Source organism: Lissotriton helveticus, chromosome 4_1, assembly GCF_964261635.1.
Source record: "Lissotriton helveticus chromosome 4_1, aLisHel1.1, whole genome shotgun sequence".
NCBI lineage: Eukaryota > Metazoa > Chordata > Amphibia > Caudata > Salamandridae > Lissotriton > Lissotriton helveticus.
Genome location: NC_136063.1, coordinates 1,523,639,175 through 1,523,657,840, shown reverse-complemented (window position 1 = coordinate 1,523,657,840; position 18,666 = coordinate 1,523,639,175). Strand labels below are relative to the sequence as shown.

Below are 18,666 nucleotides of genomic sequence, written 5' to 3'. Positions count from 1 at the left end.
TATCAGGAATAATATTTTTAAGAAAATGTCAAAAAAACACCCACAAAAACAATGGGAAAGTCAAAAGCAATGCTATTTTTTGGTGGTGAGGATGATTCGGAGTTAGGTGCCATTTGTGCCAGACCAAGGAAGATCATGGGTCATGTAAAGGTCTATGATTTGCCCCTTTCATCAGTTTTATCTTTGTGCTCAGTCTCTCATTCATCAAAATCCACCAGTGTGGTAACTTGGGACCTAACCTCCTGCAGGTTGGATATGCTTAACCTTTGGTGCTGCTGATATTTTAAGTTTTGGCAACCAAGAGCTCAGAACGATACTAACTTGAAATATGTAGCCTCTCAAGTCAATTCACCTCTTGGATCAACTGGTTTCCTTTCCTCACTGTCTCCTTGAATATTTGGCATTGTCAGTTTTATGGAGCTCAGAGTCCTCCAGGAGAGCAAGGCAGGACACTGTGGTCATGAAGCGTTCCATAAGGTCCGGTTTGTCATGTTTAGAGTCCCTCCTAAACCCTGTATCTTGGTCTCAAAATCTCTGAGTGGGAAATACTTTAAAAGATAGCTGCTGAAGCCTTCTCAACCTTCAACCTCTCTCCCTCACTACATTTCACCTCAGTCACGTTTTCGGGGTTTGAAATTCTCGGTCCAGGCAATCCTGGAATCTAGCCCCTGTCCCATTGAGGCCTTGATCTTTGCTGGGAAAAGTTTTGGGAGGGATAAATCTGGATATCTTACCTGACAAGATAGTGCCTTGTTCGATAGTCTCAGTGAAGAAGGTTGAAAAATCCCAAAAGTCCATAATTATCAGGTTGCTGAATATTGTCTTGCTTTTTACTGCTAAAGCTTCCAGACCGCTAGGGACCAGGACACACATAATATATAGGGAGAGAAACTGAAGCATTCTCTTCAGCCATCGTCCATCTAAAGTCCAGTTCCAACTATCCAATTAGTTCTTCTGCAAAGATGTCCTTCTTTATCTTTTATTTTCCTGGGACTTAAGAAGGCCAGCAGTATCCAAAGTCTCATTCCTCCCCCAAGCAGACAGTATCAGGCTTACCCTCATTGGCTCGGCCCAAGTCCAGTTTTGTTCGGAGTCCCTGGAGATGGGATCCCCCAGGAAATAGTAGAACCTCAGCAGCGGGTGGTGGGGAGCCAAGAACCTATCCCATCTAAGTTACCACTCAGAGCTCTTCCCTATTTATTTCAGCAGGCCACCAGTTATGTGGTTAAGCTACCGTACAAACACTATACCAAGGGAAAGGGAGTTAACCAAAATGATGGAAGACTACTTTCACTGATTGAGCTCTTGCATCCCGCCAATGATTTTATAAAATTAATTTACGGGGCGAATATACTGAACATCTAAGGCCACCAATTAACCAGGTGTTTAATGAAAAGCAAATGTTGTGAAGTTGAGCGTTAGAACTTTTTTCTAAGCCAAGTTAGTAAAATGTGGATTATATACCTAAAGCAGAATAGAAATGCTTCTTCAGCCTATGCCGAAAATATCACTTTTGATCCCTGTTAATGTGGGCAAACACCAGTTCCATATCCAGCATGTCATTCTTCTTTACAGCATACACCCATGCTGTATAGGCTCAGCGACACCTTTTGTGGGCGACTTAGCTAATGTTAGAAGTAGACTTTCAAACATGTCCAACATGTTTATAGGTTTATTCTGACATGTGGCTGAGGCAGCCATTTGGTTGGCGTAAATCCACACCTGACTTTATTACCACTGGTGCACAGAGTTGGACCGGTCTGCCAGGCACTCTGGCATTTCCAGATGGGCTATCTTGTAAAGGCCAGTACGTGAGGTGGTTCTCCTGGTCCTTTTGGTCGCAACAGGAGCAAGCAGCTCTTGCGCTGGCCTTTTCAATCTGGTCCCTCTGGTACTGCCAGAGTTCTCAGTGGGTAACTCCAGCACTGCTGCTGCAGTTTTTGGCCATGTTACTGTGCTGTTGCATTAAAGTCAGATATGACAGTTGGGGTTAGACAATTATTTGTCAAGGTTATATTCAGAGCACAAGAACTGGGATGTGTTTAGCAGCATCAATATGTCCACGGTCCAAATATGGCACTAGAGGGCCAGATGTTCCAAGAGTTTTCGCATTCGCAAGTCCTCTGATTCAGTACATCAAAGGGTGTGTGAATGCTAAAACCCTTTTTAAAATGCATTAAGCACATTTAATCATTGGGAAAAGGTTTTTCAAATCATTAACTGGGTTTAGGAAACCAAATACTGATTCGTTAGGGTATGTAGTAAATTTTTGCGACCGTAATCCGTTCGTAAAATATGCATATGTTAGCAATACCTCAAAGGAGGTGGTAACTCATTCACAAATGGGAAGTGGTCTACAACGGATCCCTTCCCCTTTGTGAATGCGATTTTTCATAGGAGTAGGCAGTGGACCTCAGCATGCCACCATCTGTGATGGTCTACCATTTGAAGTGAGGTGCAATTTGGGACCTACCACATTAATATTCATGAGGATGGTGGGATTGTGTGCCTTATTTTGTGAAACAACCTATGCGTGCATAGATCGGTATGCACAATACTTTAGTGGTCACAAAAAGTTGGTAGACAAATTTCTACCGCTTTTTGCAAACACATTAATAGTACCTGAAACCCTAGATCCGGTAAAAAGCTGATGGAATGATGTAAAAAGAATTCACTTTTGCCCAAAGGGCATGCCATTAAAACCACAATTGCCAGATTTGTCGCAATATTATTTCATGCCAAAGGACATGAGCTACGCACAATCAAGAATGCTTTTCTTTACAAGAAGACCACATATATCAATGTCACGGTCCAAAATAAGTTCACATTTCATGACAAGCCATCCATGACTTTAATTGCAGGAAGCAATGGAGTCAGCAGACAGGCCATTGTTTAAAGTTCCTTCACACACAATAGCTTTGCAAGACCTTGGGTGAACTGTTGGCTTCCTCTGTACAGTAGGAACACACTCTTATCATACAGGATGCTCCACGGCAGCAGCCACTAACACTCAGCTCTCTTATATGTTTCCCCCTAGGGACTGATCAGAATTTCTGCCTTTTCGAGCAGAAAGTGCACTTGTTTTTTAAAAGATCTATTTATTGGCATTTATTATTAGTATTTTTCCACGTTATCACATTTACAAATCAGAGCTATAAAAAATGAAGCAACAACACCCAATCAGCAAATATAATACAGCACAGTTACCCACACCTCCCACTCACAGGTCATACGGTCAGATTTTCTCTCTTCATTCCAGTTTCCTCATGGTCCCTCGGAAATCCTCCTAGTGTTTATAAAGGCCCCACAGATCCATGTTGCAGCTCTTAGGCACCAGTCTCACGTTATCAAAATAGTCCCACCATGGGCCCCAGAATTTATGATGCTTTCCAAGGCAGCCTCTTGTTTTTAAACTGATCTATTGGTAAAGCGCAGCAGTCTATGCCTCTCAACCATTTTGCAATCGGTATGGCTTTTTTAGACCTCCAGTGAAAGGCAGTGTCCCTCGTGGGGAACACAGGACCTATTCTGTCAAGTGTTCCGTCCCTCTTATGGCCATCCCGAGTCTTAGAGATTGACACTTTTGGATTTCTTTCTATTGGAACACCATTCAAGTGTTGTGAATACATGGGACTAGTAAGGCTGCATAACTGGACAGCCCGCAGCCTATTCAAAAAGGTGCTCATGCTCCATCTGCATGTCAAGCAATTCGTGTTGGGCACCGTCCCCATTTCCCACAGTCTCTCCAGCATATAGCACACCCTGTGGAAATATTTAAATTGGGTAAAGTGCAGCCTAGCTGGGATCATCACTTGTCTTTCAGCCATCTTTGCTTCCACCCATTCAAACTCCTCTAATATGCCCAAGTCCTGCTTCCATTGTTTCCTAAGTGTCAGAAGGGGGTCACTGGAGCTAAGCATTAGTGCTTTATACAGCCTAGAAATACCCTTCGGCCCAGATTTACTAAAAAGTCATGCAACGCAGCAAGACAACTTGCTGCGCTGCGTGACACGGGGAGAGCCGGAATGTGCCATATCTACTATGACATGACGCATTCCTGCTCTCTCCCTGCACGGGCGCATGGAATTCTGCCCATGGCAACACAGGGACCCGTGCACCTTGGAGCAAGGGTGCCTGCATTACAGTCAAGATTTGCTTTGTGCAAGAAGGGACACCTTCCTGCACAAAAACAATCCTCATAGGCATTGTCCTCTTTCTATGATTGCTGTAAAATGCTGCACACATGGGAAGAGGAAATAACAAGGTGAAATGAAGATATTTCCTTGTTCTGCCTTTGTTGGGATGGCGTGCCATTTCAACACTGTATCAGTTTTACTATTCTTAGTTAATCTGGGAAAGCACCAAGAACCATTTGTGGATGCTTGGGACGACCCACGCTCCTCCCATGTGTAAAGTGGTAAGGTAAGGCCTACCACGTGGGCACACGTACATTAATAAATGACACAGACTCAAGTGACCAGTTAGCCGGAAAGACCACGAGCGGTCTTCCGCCTGTTTATTTATACCTCGGAGCGAGCCCGCCCCGAGGTTGTGCGTGCGTGCGTGCGTGAAAGGATACATTGTATGAGAGAGCCCGAGTGGCTCTCTACATCCCTCCTTTATTTTAGTCCTTTTCAGCCAGCACGTTCTGAGACTCGTGGTCAAGGGGATGACAAGGCAAAGTCCACCAACCGTTGGCTCGGCCTCGGATTGGGCCTCAGACTGTAGCGGCGATTCCTGGTCCATGGCAGTTCGACAACCCCAGCCGGGGCTGTCCCTGGTCCTTTGCTCGCCTCTTCAGCCCTTGTCTGACTCCGCCCGATGTCGGGGCCTGGTGGCATTGGCCGTGGCGGAGTGTCCTCTCGTGGTGGGGTAGGTGCCGGACTAGGAAGACGGTCAAAGTCCATATCTTCCGGGTCTCCAGGCTCCATTCCTCTTGTTCTCAGCCGTCCGGCGGCTGTGTCGGCCACTTTCTTGAAACACGATACATTTCGCGTTACAGTTTGGCCGTCTCTCTTTGCTGTAATCATGGTTCCTTGCATTCGTTCTACTATCCATACTTCGGGTTCAAAGGGAGTTCGAAACTTCCACCCTGGGTGACGATCCTTGACAATGACCGCGTCCCCTTCTCGGATGGCTGGCTCTTTGGCGTGACGGTGCACACTTGCTTTGATGTTCTTAGCTTGTCTCCGGGCCTGTGTGGCCTCTGCGTCCCTCTCTTCCGGCACCCCCGTGCTCGCAGTGGGGATGCCATCCCTTGGAGCTCGTTTGAACAGTACATGTGAGGGGGCACATTTAGTCGTTGAGTGGGGCGTCTGACGGTAGGCTCCTAGAAATTGGTCCAGGGCAGTTTCTGGGTCTTCACCATTGTCTACAGCTATCCTGAGGGCTCTATTTAATGTTCGCATCAGCCTCTCCACTTCCCCATTGGCTTGGGGCCACAGCGGGGTGATTTTTCGGTGCCTGATCCGGAGAGCCTCTAGGTATGCCTGGAATTCCCTTCCTTGAAAAGGGGGTCCGTTATCGGACTTGATTTCTTCGGGGAGCCCCATCGTGGCGAACACGCGGTTCAAGACTTTCTTAACCTGCGGGAATGCAGTGGACGCTATGACCTCCACGACTGGGAACTTTGAGAAGGAATCAACCAGCACCAGCATGTGCCGTCCGTCCGGGAAACTGCCAAAGTCAATGCTGAGTTGCGCCCACGGTGCCTGGGGTGCTTCTTCCGTGAGCACGGGTGCTGGGGCAGGCTCACCGCCAGTGATCGTGCATGCATGGCAGGACCGTATCATTGCTTCCACCTGGCTATCCATCGCGGGAAACCACACCTTACTCCTCAAGCGGGCCTTTGTCTTAGCCATACCTTGGTGTCCTACGTGGGCTAGGCTCAGGGCCCGTTGCTGAAGTCCTTCGGGCATGACAATGAGATGTCCGCGTAGCACCACTCCCTCGTCTCCGATGCTTAGTTCACTGCGTATTTGCCACAACTGTTGTCTGGCGTGACTCACTTCCGGTCGGAGGCAGGAGGCGCCGTCGAGAAAATGGGCCCAGCGATTTCCCTCGAGGGCCTGTCGGACTTTCACCAAAGTCTCATCCGCCGCAGTGGCGTCGCCAATTTCCTTGAGCGACATGTTCTCAGGGCACGCTGCCTGCGTGACCATGTGGACGATCTCCTCCACTTCTTCTCCGTCTTCGGCGAGGGACTGTGGCGGGATGACATCAGGATGTCGCGACAGGTAGTCAGCGGGATTGTGTGCTCCTGGCCTGAACACCACCTTGAACCTGTAGCCCTGCAGCTGGACAGCCCATCGTTCGATGCGCGGGGGAGCTAGTCGTGACGTCCCCGCGAAGAGGGGCAGAAGGGGCTTGTGGTCTGTGACCACCGTGAATTCCTGCCCGCAGAGGTAGAGGTGAAAATGCTGGCACGCCCATTTGATGGCCAGGGCTTCTCTTTCAATTTGGGCGTACCTGGTCTCAGTGTCTGACAGGGCCTTGCTGGCATAGGCAACCGGTTTCCACTCTTCAGGTCCGTACTCTTGCAGCAGAACGGCTCCTAACCCTACTGGACTGGCGTCGACGATCAATTCGGTCCGCCTGCGTGGCTGGAAGTAGGCCATGGTGGTATTGTCCAAGAGACTGGCCTTGATGGTCTGGAACGCTTTGTTAGCGGCTGCAGTCCAGTCCCATTTCTGATCAGCACGGGTGAGGGCTCGGAGGGGTTCCGCAATGGCAGCTAGGTTCGGGATGAACCGGCCGCAGTACGTGGCCATGCCCAAGAAGCTGCGGACTTCAGTTTGACTCTGTGGGGTGCTGGCTGCTTTGATGGCTTCTGCCTTCTTGGGATCAACTTTCAGGCCTTCCCTCATAAATGTGTATCCAAAGAAATCCACTGACTCTTGATAGAATGCGCATTTGGCTCGGTGTAAGGTCAGGCCGCTATCGGCGAGCCTTTGCAGGGTCGCCCTCAAGTTGGCATGGTGTTCTTCGAGGGTCGTGGAGTACACCAGGATGTCATCACTCAGGTTGATCACCCCCCGTAGGCCGGATTGCACCTCGCGAATGGCGTTTTGAAAGACTTCGGCTGCCGATGAGACACCGAAACTGAGCCGGGTGTAGCGACGCAGCCCCACGTGCGTCGAAAAGGTGGTGATGTATCTGCTAGCCGGCTCTAACTCAAGCTGGTGATATCCTGAGTTGAGGTCCAGCTTTGAGAACCACTTCGCCCCGTTGAGGTCGGCTATGATGTCATCCATAGTAGGGGTGATGTGCCGTTCGCGCTTGACAGCGGTGTTGGGGAGCCTCATGTCCACGCACAGACGAATGGCTCCCGGCTGCTTCGGTTTGGGGGCGACCACCAGTGGTGAGACCCAGGGTGTCGGGCCCGACACTTTCTCGATTACCCCCAATTCTTCAAGTTTGCGAAGCTCTTCCTCCACTTGAGGCCTGAGGTTGAAAGGCGCTCGCCGGTGCCTGAGAGCAACAGGTTTTACGGTTGCGTCGATGTGCAGCTTAAACTTCTTTCCCTTGAGCTTGCCGAGGCCCTTGAACAGTTCAGGGAAGTCTTTTAGCATGAAGTCTGCGTGAGCCTGGTGTACTTGGTTGGCGAAGAATACCAGTCCCAGGTCCTCTGCTGTGTGGCAGCTCAGGAGGGTGCCCTTCTTGTCCTCGGTGATATGAAACTTGGTCACTGTGGAGTACTCTCCGTTGACTACGGTGGTTTGGATCACTCCACGAAGAGGCATAGGTTCCGTCCCTCCATAGGTGTAGATTCGTGCCGCGGACGGTGCCAATGTCGGTTTCGGGGACATACGCTCGTACTGGTCCGAGTCCATGACATTCACGGACGCCCCTGTATCGATCAGCGCGTTGACACTCGTCCCATCAACTGAGACGGAACACATGGGAGGCGGTCATCTTTTCGTGGATGCACGGCTCACATAGGAGATGACATACACTTCGTCGTCTTCATCGTCTTCGTACCTGGGCCGGCGGTCTTGTGCCTCTGTGTCGGGAGGGGGCCTCTCCTGGTCGAGAGACAGCTGTCGGACGCGCTGCGTTACCGTCCTGGCGCGCGGGCCTGCTGATCGGAATTTCCCTCCCCGGCAGACGGCGGCAAAATGATTGAGACGTCCGCACTTGAGGCACGTCTTGCCTTTGGCGCCACACGTGGCTGTGACAGGGTGGTCTTCACCGCAATACCCGCACTGACTGCCTCTTGGCGGGCCACCTCGCGGCCTCGCGGGCGGGAATCGTCTGTGGATCGCATCCACCCGTTCTTCTTTGATGGTCGGAGCCCTCACCGCAGACGGGGCGATCACCGGGGTACGCAGCGCTACTTCCATCTCCTCTGCACGGGCATCGGACAGTTCATGTGATCTAGCCAGGATGAGGATCTTGTCGAGAGTGATTCCTGGTTGCCTGAGGATCAGCTTCCTCAGTAACTTTGACTTGCAGCCAACTATGATCTGATCCCTGATTTCGTCACGAGGATTGGTGAACGGACACGTGCTTGCAAGCCGTCGGAGTCGAGTGTAATACATGTCGACCGACTCGGAGTCCATCTGCCAGGCACGTTTGAACTTGAACTTTTCAAAGTCATTGTTAAGCTGAGGATCAAAATGTGCGTTGAGGGCCGCGACAGCGGCATCATAGTTATCCTCAGGCCCGGTGTTAGGGAGCGACTCGAACAGATCATAAATCTCTTGACCCCCATATAGAATGAGGAGCGACCTCTTCACCGTCCCATCCGTTTCTCTTGTGCCCTTGAAGTATAGATTGAGGCGTCCGACCCATGCTTTCCAGCGGATAGCAGCCGTCGCTGGGTCCGCAGATTCGCTGAACGGCGGTGTGGGCGCTGCGCCGGCGTGCTGCTGCGCGTGGGGCGCAGGTGTGGGGGGTCTCACCGGGGCCAACGCTCCTGCTTGGGCTTGAACCTGCGGTTGGGCCGCGGGCATGACTGGTGGCGGCTGGATCGCCTGCTGGGGGGGCTGGCCAGCCCCGTCTTGGGCCGCCCCTGTCGCGTTTTGGCTCATGGTGTGGCGTCACTCCGGCCGTTCTGGTGCTTTCCGGGGTGGTGGCGGCGTGTGGCGTAGGGCTGAGGCGCAGGCCGCGCCACGTGTCGAGGCGCCGTGGGGCGTGATGCAAAAGGAGGCGGCTGTGATGAGTGTAAGGACTGATTATAGGGATAAATGCACTGCTTATTGTAAATTGTGTGTTTATTCGATTGTTTACTAAGTTTGTTGGTGCACCAGAAGGCAACGTCGAGGGTCCAACGACGTTAACACTATAACTCAAAAAAGTGGGTCTAGAGATACTCTAGAACCATCCCTTCATGGGCACTCATGTATTTATCTCCTGTTTATAAGAAGACTTCCACTCTGAAGTTCAATTCCAATGTTAGATGTTTAATTTCAATCATTCAATAGAATTCATTCATTTTCTTCAATTATTTCCAACATTTCATGATTGCTATCAACTTATAGAGTTTCAGACATTGTCATCATGATGTCTCCAATGCATTTCGGGCAAGCAGTAAAATGCCCTTCGTCAGGGAAAATGACACTGTCAAAGATAATAACATATAATCAATGTTCTGATCAACTGTATGCTTAAATAATGACAACAATAATGTGACAAAATAGGCAATTTTTGAACGAAAAAGAGTGTTGTGTAACGAGTGCTCAGCAAGCAATTTGTGATTGTGAAATGCATGCATTGCGAAAAAAAACGTGAAAAAATGACTCACATGCCCGGAGTTTCTCGGATGGGAGTACGATCTGAAACGAATAAATAGAAGCGCAAGTCTTAGAACCTCCATATTTAGACAAATTACACTGGAGTAATCATCCGCTAGCGTGTGCTCGTAAGCACATCTACTAACCTTGGTATTTCGAAATGCCGGTTCGGTGTGTATCCTCTCGTCGGTACGAGCTGGTACACAGTTCAGAAATGTCCGTGTTTATTTAAAGGAAGAGTTCCGGTCACGTGACAGGAGCCACACAACAACGATGGAAGACAGACTATGTCGCGTGTATATGCATGCGTGCAATAACAATGTGCACGATTATCGTATTCTGGCCAGAACGAAAAATAGAAGTGGTAGTGATATATGCCTCACACGCATCCAGTTACAAATTGTATTGGTTGCGAAAAAAATAATAATAAATAATCAAAAAATACGGTGTAATCAGGATTCGAACCTTGAGGGTTCAGAATGGTTGCAAAGTGTATTAGTGTGTGTAGCCATAACGGAAACCGATAGGTAGCAGAAAGTAAGTGTGAGTGTAAATGTCATATACAGAAACAACACTCAGTATTCACAGGCAAAAACATCAAGAGCAATTTACAAGGGTTCACAGGTAACATGCTAGTTCTATTCTTTCATTGAGCCCCATTGGCTTCTGGGTAGACAATCTTTGTATCCAATAGTTCTCTCTCATCAGTAGGAAGTTTGTATTATTTCTCCCTTCAATTTTTTGAACAGTTTCCAAAATTATGAATTTGATTTGAGATATATGATGCTTTTCTTCTGTAAAGTGCAATGCTAATGCAGATTTCGTGTTTTTTAGCCGGATGTTTGATCTGTGTTCAGTTAACCGCACTTTTATGCGTCTTTCAGTTTTTCACATACATTTTTCCACATGGGCATCTGATACCATATATCAAGTTGCTCGATTCGCAGGTGGCATTAACTCTCAATTTAATTGGGTACCCTTTGGAGGGATGACAGATTGTATTGCCTCGGATCACATTGTTACAGTTACCACAATTAAGACATGGTTTAGTTCCTGTGAATTTAATGTTAGCCTGTGGTTTCTGGTGAAGAATTTCTCCCAAATTTTTTGATCTAGTAAATGCAAAGATCGGAGGTTCTCTGAAAGATTGTTTAAAATCCGGCTCCATGTTAAGGATTGACCAGTGTTTCATTATCGCTTGTCTGTATTTGTTGCTTGAGGTGGAGTATTTAGATACTACTACAATTCTTGTCTGCTCTGGTTTGGTTCTGGTAGTAAGTAACTGTGTTCTTTCAATTTTTTCAATCCTCTTTCTTGAGTCATCTACTAGTGATTGTGGATAACCTCTAGATGTGAATTTATTGGTCATTTCACTCAATCTGATGTTCAGAGTGTTCTCGTCTGAAGTAATCCTTTTGACTCTGGCCATCTGTGAGAATGGTAAGTTTTTGATGAGATTGGGTTGATGGAAACTTGAATATAACAACATGTTGTTTCGATCTGTTGGTTTGACATATAAGTCGGTCACGAATCCCTCTGTGGTTATAGTTACTTTAACATCCCAAAAATTCACCGTTGTGTCCGACATGGTCCATGTTAATTGGATTCTTTGATCAATTCCAATGAATTCTATTGAATGATTGAAATTAAACATCTAACATTGGAATTGAACTTCAGAGTGGAAGTCTTCTTATAAACAGGAGATAAATACATGAGTGTAAGGACACCAGGAACCTTCAGTGGTGGCAGGTTCCAGGACAAAGCGCTTGTAATTGCCAATGCTTGTTTGGCTGCCCCAGGTTAAGGTCTTTGCAGGTATCTCTGCTTGTTTGGATGTGGACGTGTGGCTCACCCTCACCCTCCTATACGATGTTTTTTTTTTTTGTTTTTTTTTTGCACTGCAAGTGACCTGGCAGGCAGCGGGCCCTGCACCGCTGTGGAGGCGTCCGGCGTGCAGCGAGAGCGGGTGTTGCGCTGGAGGGGCCTGGCGCGGTGTTCAGCGTGCGCCGCAGCAAGGGCGCTGCATGCGCGCCTTCTCCGGGAAGGAGGGCGGGTCCAGGGCAGGCTGCCGTCACGTGGTGCTCTCCGGGCCTCTTCTGAGGGCCTGCGGCCGGCAGGCGCACCTCCTCCGCGCTGGCTGGCGGGAGACGGCAGGGCAGGGGCCGCGCAGGCGGGGCAGACGAACACTCACCCGCAGGATCTCCCAGGCAGCACGTCGACCCCACGAGTCCCGAGTCCCGCCGGCTGAAGGCGCTCCCTCACGGGAGACGCGTGGGCGGGTCTCGGGCGGAGGGGGAACCAGCACACCACAGCGGGTAGGCACCGCGGCAGGATGCAGGCGGCGGAGCAACCCGGGGCACCAGGCACACGTGGGGAATTACACCGGCCTCGTCGCCAATGTAAAGTGGTAAGGTAAGGCCTACCACGTGGGCACACGTACATTAATAAATGACACAGACTCAAGTGACCAGTTAGCCGGAAAGACCACGAGCGGTCTTCCGCCTGTGTATTTATACCTCGGAGTGAGCCCGCCCCGAGGTTGTGCGTGCGTGCGTGCGTGAAAGGATACATTGTATGAGAGAGCCCGAGTGGCTCTCTACACCATGGAACTCTTTCCTAACGCAGAGTTACTCATGGCAGTGCCTTGTGCTGCCTTCTGTTACTCCAGAAATACAAATCCATGCAGAGCCACACATAGTGGCTATCCGTGGCTCAGTAAATCTGTCTTAAAGGCTTGTGTCGCTTTGTATGACAGAACAGCGATGCAAGCTCTTGGTAAATCTGAACCCAAGTTTCTAACTTGTCTATTGTGAGTTTTCAATCCAACGGATCGAGGTGCTGCCTATATTTATATCCCTCTAATGCATGTCTTCGTTGCAGGAAGCGAAAGAACTTTTGACCCACGGACCTCAAACTCTTAAGCCAACTGCTCAAAGAACATGTGTTTTGACACCCACACATCCGCAATCTTGGAAATTCCTATCCTACCCCATGCGTGGAATCTTTCTGACCAGGAGATCCCCCCACCAACCCACCCCGTCACTCCAGAGCCAAGTTCTCTCCTAAAGAGGGGTCTTCTTTGTTAGTCGATTGCTCCAGCCCATACATTTCAGCGCCCCAGGCCAACACACCCGAGGTGTAACTGTAACTGGTGCTATCTCCAGTGGAGGCTTGCTCCCATATAGTTTTAACAGTAAGCTGTGTGCATCAAGGGTCACCGTTTCCATTCATGTGGCCTGGTCTTCCCTGTCCGCGAAGAACCACTCATTGATAGAGAGTAACTGAGATGCCCAATTATACATTCTTATGTCTACTATCCCCAGTCTGAAGTCAAATGGTGATTTCACTCATTTACTATATGTCACACTGGGAGGTCCTCCTGCCCATACAAAACTTGTCAGAGAGAATTGCAGTGTTGACAAGAAATTTGGGGGGGGGAATGCTTTATGGGTAAGTTTGTAGTATCTAAAACAGTTGAGTTTATGTGACCATCTTAAACAATGTCCCCCTGCCCATCACCTTCAGCGGGAGTTTACGCCATGCTGCCATAAGCACTCTGACTTTTGTAAACCAGGGTCTACATTAACGTTCCATCACACCTGCTGATATCTGGAGATCTGTACACCTAAACAGTTGGAGTGATCTGTGGCATGCAGTATGCTGGGGATATCCAGGATCACTGCTTCTGTTCCCCTCAAATCTGGACAATGGTCGACTTGCTCCACCGTGAGGCCCAAGCCCTCTGCGTACATTTCCAGCCTGTGTGTCAATTGTGGAGTGGATATGTTGGGCTTCTTTAAGTACAAAAGCACATCATCTGCATAAGGTCCTAGCTCCCACTTTTTTTTTTCTTTAAAAAAAAAAAACATCTTTATTGAGCTTTAATAATTTGCATACCAATCAGTATTTGAGGCATTATCGACATATTTACCTATTACGTACCAATGTTCAAATTATAGCCTTATAAATTGCAGCAACTTGTCATGAACTCCAAAGCTCCCCGGCCTGTAATATATGCAAGTAAATTGCAAACCTCCGCTCACAGCGCCATAACCGTTGGGCAACTCAAATACATATGTGCTATATCCGCCACCAGAGTCCCACACCAAGAGCCTTCCAGTGACGCAGTGGGATGTATCCAGGGCCACTCGAATTATGTGATTGTGCGGTTGTGGCGTTTTCCGTAAAATGATAGATTTGCTGCATTTGCCACATAATCCATCATCTGCTGCATAATCTGCGGATTTCATCCAAAAATAGTTTCTAGCTCAAAGGGATCAAAAGTAACTAAAACTGCAGTGACACGTACTTCAGCACAGTGAAAGCCCCTTTACAAAGGTTGACCTGTCACTTTTCTGTTGCTTATTGCTATATTTAGGTGATAAACTGATATTAATACTGTTAAACCAATGCCCAAACTGTGTTACTATGCTTACAAATGACAAACTAATGACAGTGATGCTACCATAAAATGTGCTACATTATGCTGCAGATGTAGCTTTTTTTTTTTTTTTTTTTTTCCTTTTTTCCAAAACCTTTATTGCACTTTGCATAGTACACAGCGGAATGCCTACAACCCTGAGGGCCGGCCGCTATCCGAGGATCGTTGCATACACAGACTTTCAGCAAAAAGGATAGCAATACCACAGTGACAAGGAATTTGTGACGGAGCGTACTGAAACAATAAAAGTGCCATTTAAGCAATTATTCAATGCAGGAATTGAGGTTTTGATGGAGTTTTTTTTTCTTTTGTTCCTTTTTGTGAAAAATAACAAACTCGTAGCAATAACAGTTAGGAATGACAGTGTGGTCTGACATGAATCAATGCATTTCAAGTTTTTCGTGCCTCTCTGATGTACGGGAACCTGACAGCCCTATACAGCGCGCGTATGCCTCCACCCACCCCACCCGTCCCCCCCGATGTAGCTTTTTTTTTTGCCGCATAATTTACTCAACCATTCCACATAATTTGGCCCTCCTCTGTCGCGTAATTGGCCCTGGGTATATCCTAGCCGGGGTTAAGTAGGCCCTGTGTAATATGTTAAACTGTATGTGTTGAAATGGGCATTGCACAAGACACTGCTGGAGTACATCAAAACTCTGTCCCACTCATTTTCAGTCAGCACATTTTCTACATTTCCCTCCCAGGCTTGCAGAAGAATAATCAATGGGTATCTGCTTGGAATGAACAAATGGCTCTTAGCGGGATCTCCGGAGCATACAACAGCAATCTGGGTGCAACCCTCAGCGCTCTCTAGTGGCATGAATACGCCACTCGATGGAGAGCGTTCAAAGACTCAGGCAGCTTTGAGTCCAGCAGAAATAGCTCCCAATACCAGCCTCAATGCCCCTACTCTGAATCCCGGCAAACCTCTGACATATGGCGCTGAACCAGCCAACACGTTGGCCACTGGAGCTGTGCTGCCAGGTAGTAGTGCTTAAACAGAGGTGCTCCCAGCCCGTCCTGTCTCCCAGCCGTGGCCGCTGCAGGTAAGAATGGTGATGCGGTGGGGCCGGGTGAGGAGGGATTTCGAGAGACGACCAAGAGGGGAAATTAAATAAAGAATTGATTTTACCTCGTGGTCATCTCTCGAAATCCCCCCTCACCTGGTCCCACCGCTCTTACGTGCAGTGGCCGCTGCCTCCCACTTAATACCGACATTCGTGTGACCCATCTTATCCATTCTGCCAGTGGTTCCAAAACAAGGGCAAAAAGGAAGGCCAGCAGGGCGCAGCCCTGTCAGAGGCCACGTGCTACAGGGAAGGGCCAGGAGATTATACAGTTGCCCGGACTCAGGCCCACGGGAAACAATACAACACATGCGCAATAGTAAAGGCCGAAATTCATTTTCTCTAGCACTTGGTGGACAAAAGGCCACTTCATAGAGTAGAAAGCCTTCTCAAAATCCATCAAGATCAATGCTATTGGTTCATTGATTTGATGTAGATCTGAAAAGGCCACGGAGACAGGCCCTTGTTTATCTCTTTAGCATAAAGATGTTTTGATCTCGGTTAATGAAGGGGTTGACTACCCTAACCTGTTCGCCAGCATTTGGCTACCAGCTGGATCACAATACTATTTAGTGATATTGGCCTACATGAGGCACACTCCACGACTGGCTTGCTGGGTTTACGAATTACTGCTATTATGGTCCCACAAAAGTAACTTATCCGCATGTAGTGCTTTTCAAACATAACCAGTGTATTGCGGATTAGTCAATGCATTTAAAAAAAGAAAATCTGAGCAAGAACACTTTAGAGCCTGTACCTTCTCCGCTTACATCCTGAACTGCTTTCAGCACCTCTTCTTCAGGAGTCAGGTGGTCCAGCCCCGCATTGTCCTCTACGGGCTATTTATTGACAAATCGGTCCTGTATTATAAGATTTTCCCTTTCAAGGAAGTTGACTTTAACCACTGCTTTTAAACAGATAAAGTAATGTTTTTGTCTCTTAGGTCTATAAAGTTGTTTCAGTGACCTAGAGCACAAGCCTTTAGTGTTATAAATAACCCAGGGTGTAGGACTACGCTACGCTAGAGTAGTTTGCGTAGTTAGCGCAACTACGCGCTACGCAAATTGCACGTACCACAGTGCAAAAACACATAGCGGGCATTTTTTGCTTGCTCACGGCCCTCAACGTCAAGTTGGCGACCGCGAGCGAGGAAAATAAACCTCCCGGCGAGATTCTAAACGCTGGGAGGTCAGGTTTCTCATTGCGAGTGGTCGGGTATGCTCGCGAACGCTTGCGATGAGAAACTACCAGTCCGCGGTGAGAAAGCTGCCGCTCAAGTAGAAATCTACTCGAGCGGCAGAAAATGACCGCTTGCACTGTGCAAGATGCGGTTTGCAATGATTGCACAGTGCGGACAAGCATCCGGCACTGTGCAATCAGTGCGAACAGCATTTTGCACAGTGCACTACGCTGTTCGCATAGCGCTACTACGCAAACTACGACCAGGGTTAGTTATAAACTCTTGAAACATATGTCCATCTGGTAAAAAGAGTATTTTAGTAGGCACCGTAACACAGAGGTTGTACAGGATGAATTTTAAATTCAATTGCACTGTGATTCTAAACCTTCAAATATTTGGAGGTGGGTCATCTAAACACATTTGTATCAAGGTATTGAGTTTTTTGTCTGTCATTGCCATATTTCTTTTGTGGGGCGGGGGGTGTGAGTAATATCTGAATGCTTCAGTTTTAAAAAACTGCAGCGATATTTTAATTTTTCAGCAGTAAATTCGCTCAAGATTAGTGTAGCAACCTTTTTGTACCAGATGATGTTTTTTTAATTGTTGTCTATAGTATTTAAAAAATGCAGTTTTGCACAGCAACCTTTAATATCGTTGATTGCTGTTAATGGGAGCAGATTCAAATATTTCTGACATAATTCTGTTTACATACCATGACCCATGAACTTTCATTTGATGGAATTGAACGTCTACTTGCCTGCATATTTCCGGAAATCTTTGGAGACATGCTCTAAAATTACTGTAAAAATATTCTTCTTAAAGGACTCGGGAAGTGGGTCAGATGGAAGTTTTCAGAAATCTTCATTTAATGAGACAGAAAATGAGCGATCAGCACTGCTGTCAGCAATCAGATCTTGCAGTGGCAACACAAGACTGAGAAAGGTAAGGCGAGGAGAGAAAGAGCTGTTGTTTGTGTTTTTATAAAGCTGCTTCCTATTGGCTGTGTACTGTTCACGTGTCCACAGGGAGTTTTTTATCTACTTTTTGATTTCACTTGTCTTTGCCAGGGTCCAGTGTGTCAATAAACTTCCAATGTCTTTTTCTAGCAAGAACTTTACTGTTACTTTTCATGTGTCATCCCAATCACACAACTGAGCCGTAATGAATATAAACAATACAATTAAAGGTATTTCCACTTTTATAACAAATCTAAACCTGTAGTAGTTTTGATATATTTCATTACACTAACTGAAAGCCATACGCAAAAGTCTTCATGATGCTAAATACAGTGCTAATAACCTACCATAGTAGTGATGTTAGCAAGGGGTATTAGCGCTTTATTTAGCTTCCAACCAGTAAACATGGCTAATATCGCTTATTACTGTGGTTCTCTCCCATCAGTCTTTGCTGACAATAATGATAAACAGAATTATTGCACTTTACCATTAAATATGCAGTAAAGAAAAATATGCAATAATTGTATTAACGCACATTTTTGCATCAGTTATCTATGTGTGATGATTGAATTAGTGCATATGCTTTCGAAGTCCCACATCTAAAGCCATATATGCAATAATCTTTAATATTTAAAGCTGCAAGAACCATGTATGTTTGCACATTAAATGCTGTGAGCCCAAAGCAAAGGGCCAGGAGAAAAGTCACAATTTGCATCAATTTGATTATTCCATTTTTTGGAACACATTTTTTACTTTTATGGGATTCTAAAGCAATCTGAGTGGTAAAACTGGAAATATGTGCCAGTCGTAGATTTCCATGAGTACTCATATGTGTTGCATATATTCATGAACATTTTCACAAGGTAGAAATTCCTGAATACAGAAATCAGGCACGTATGCATATTTAGAATGTTTCGTTTTTCTCTCGTAGAACACATTTTTTATATAGGGAAGCCACTCCTCCCAAATCCCCATTAAATTTGTCCATTATCTTCATGTACTCAAGCTCTCAGCTTCTTCAGTGTTGTCTACTAGGCTGACTTCATTACCATGCCTGACATTCCTGTGGTGTGAGTCAGTATTATATAAACTGGTGACCCCATGGTACCTTTACATTGGTATTTGAGAAGGTAAACATGTCATGACAAATTTTCTTAATGTACTTTCTGGCAAATATCAGTAGCTTACCATACTTGAGTGCACTCCGTCCAGTGATTGAAGTATAAAATGTTTGATTTGGAGATATATGTCCATTGAATAGGTAATACTAGCATATGTTATTTTT

General features: G+C 47.0%; 1 protein-coding gene across 3 annotated transcripts in view; it reads left to right on the top strand.

Moving 5' to 3' along the window:
• The window catches only part of COBL (cordon-bleu WH2 repeat protein), a 960,165-nt gene that overhangs the window by 918,217 nt on the left and 23,282 nt on the right, over positions 1-18,666 (top strand). For all 3 annotated transcript variants that reach the window (XM_078688123.1, XM_078688124.1, XM_078688125.1), the window contains one exon: positions 17,248-17,367. In XM_078688123.1, coding sequence (XP_078544249.1) covers positions 17,248-17,367 — 120 coding nt within the window. The remainder of the gene's footprint in view (positions 1-17,247; positions 17,368-18,666) is intronic.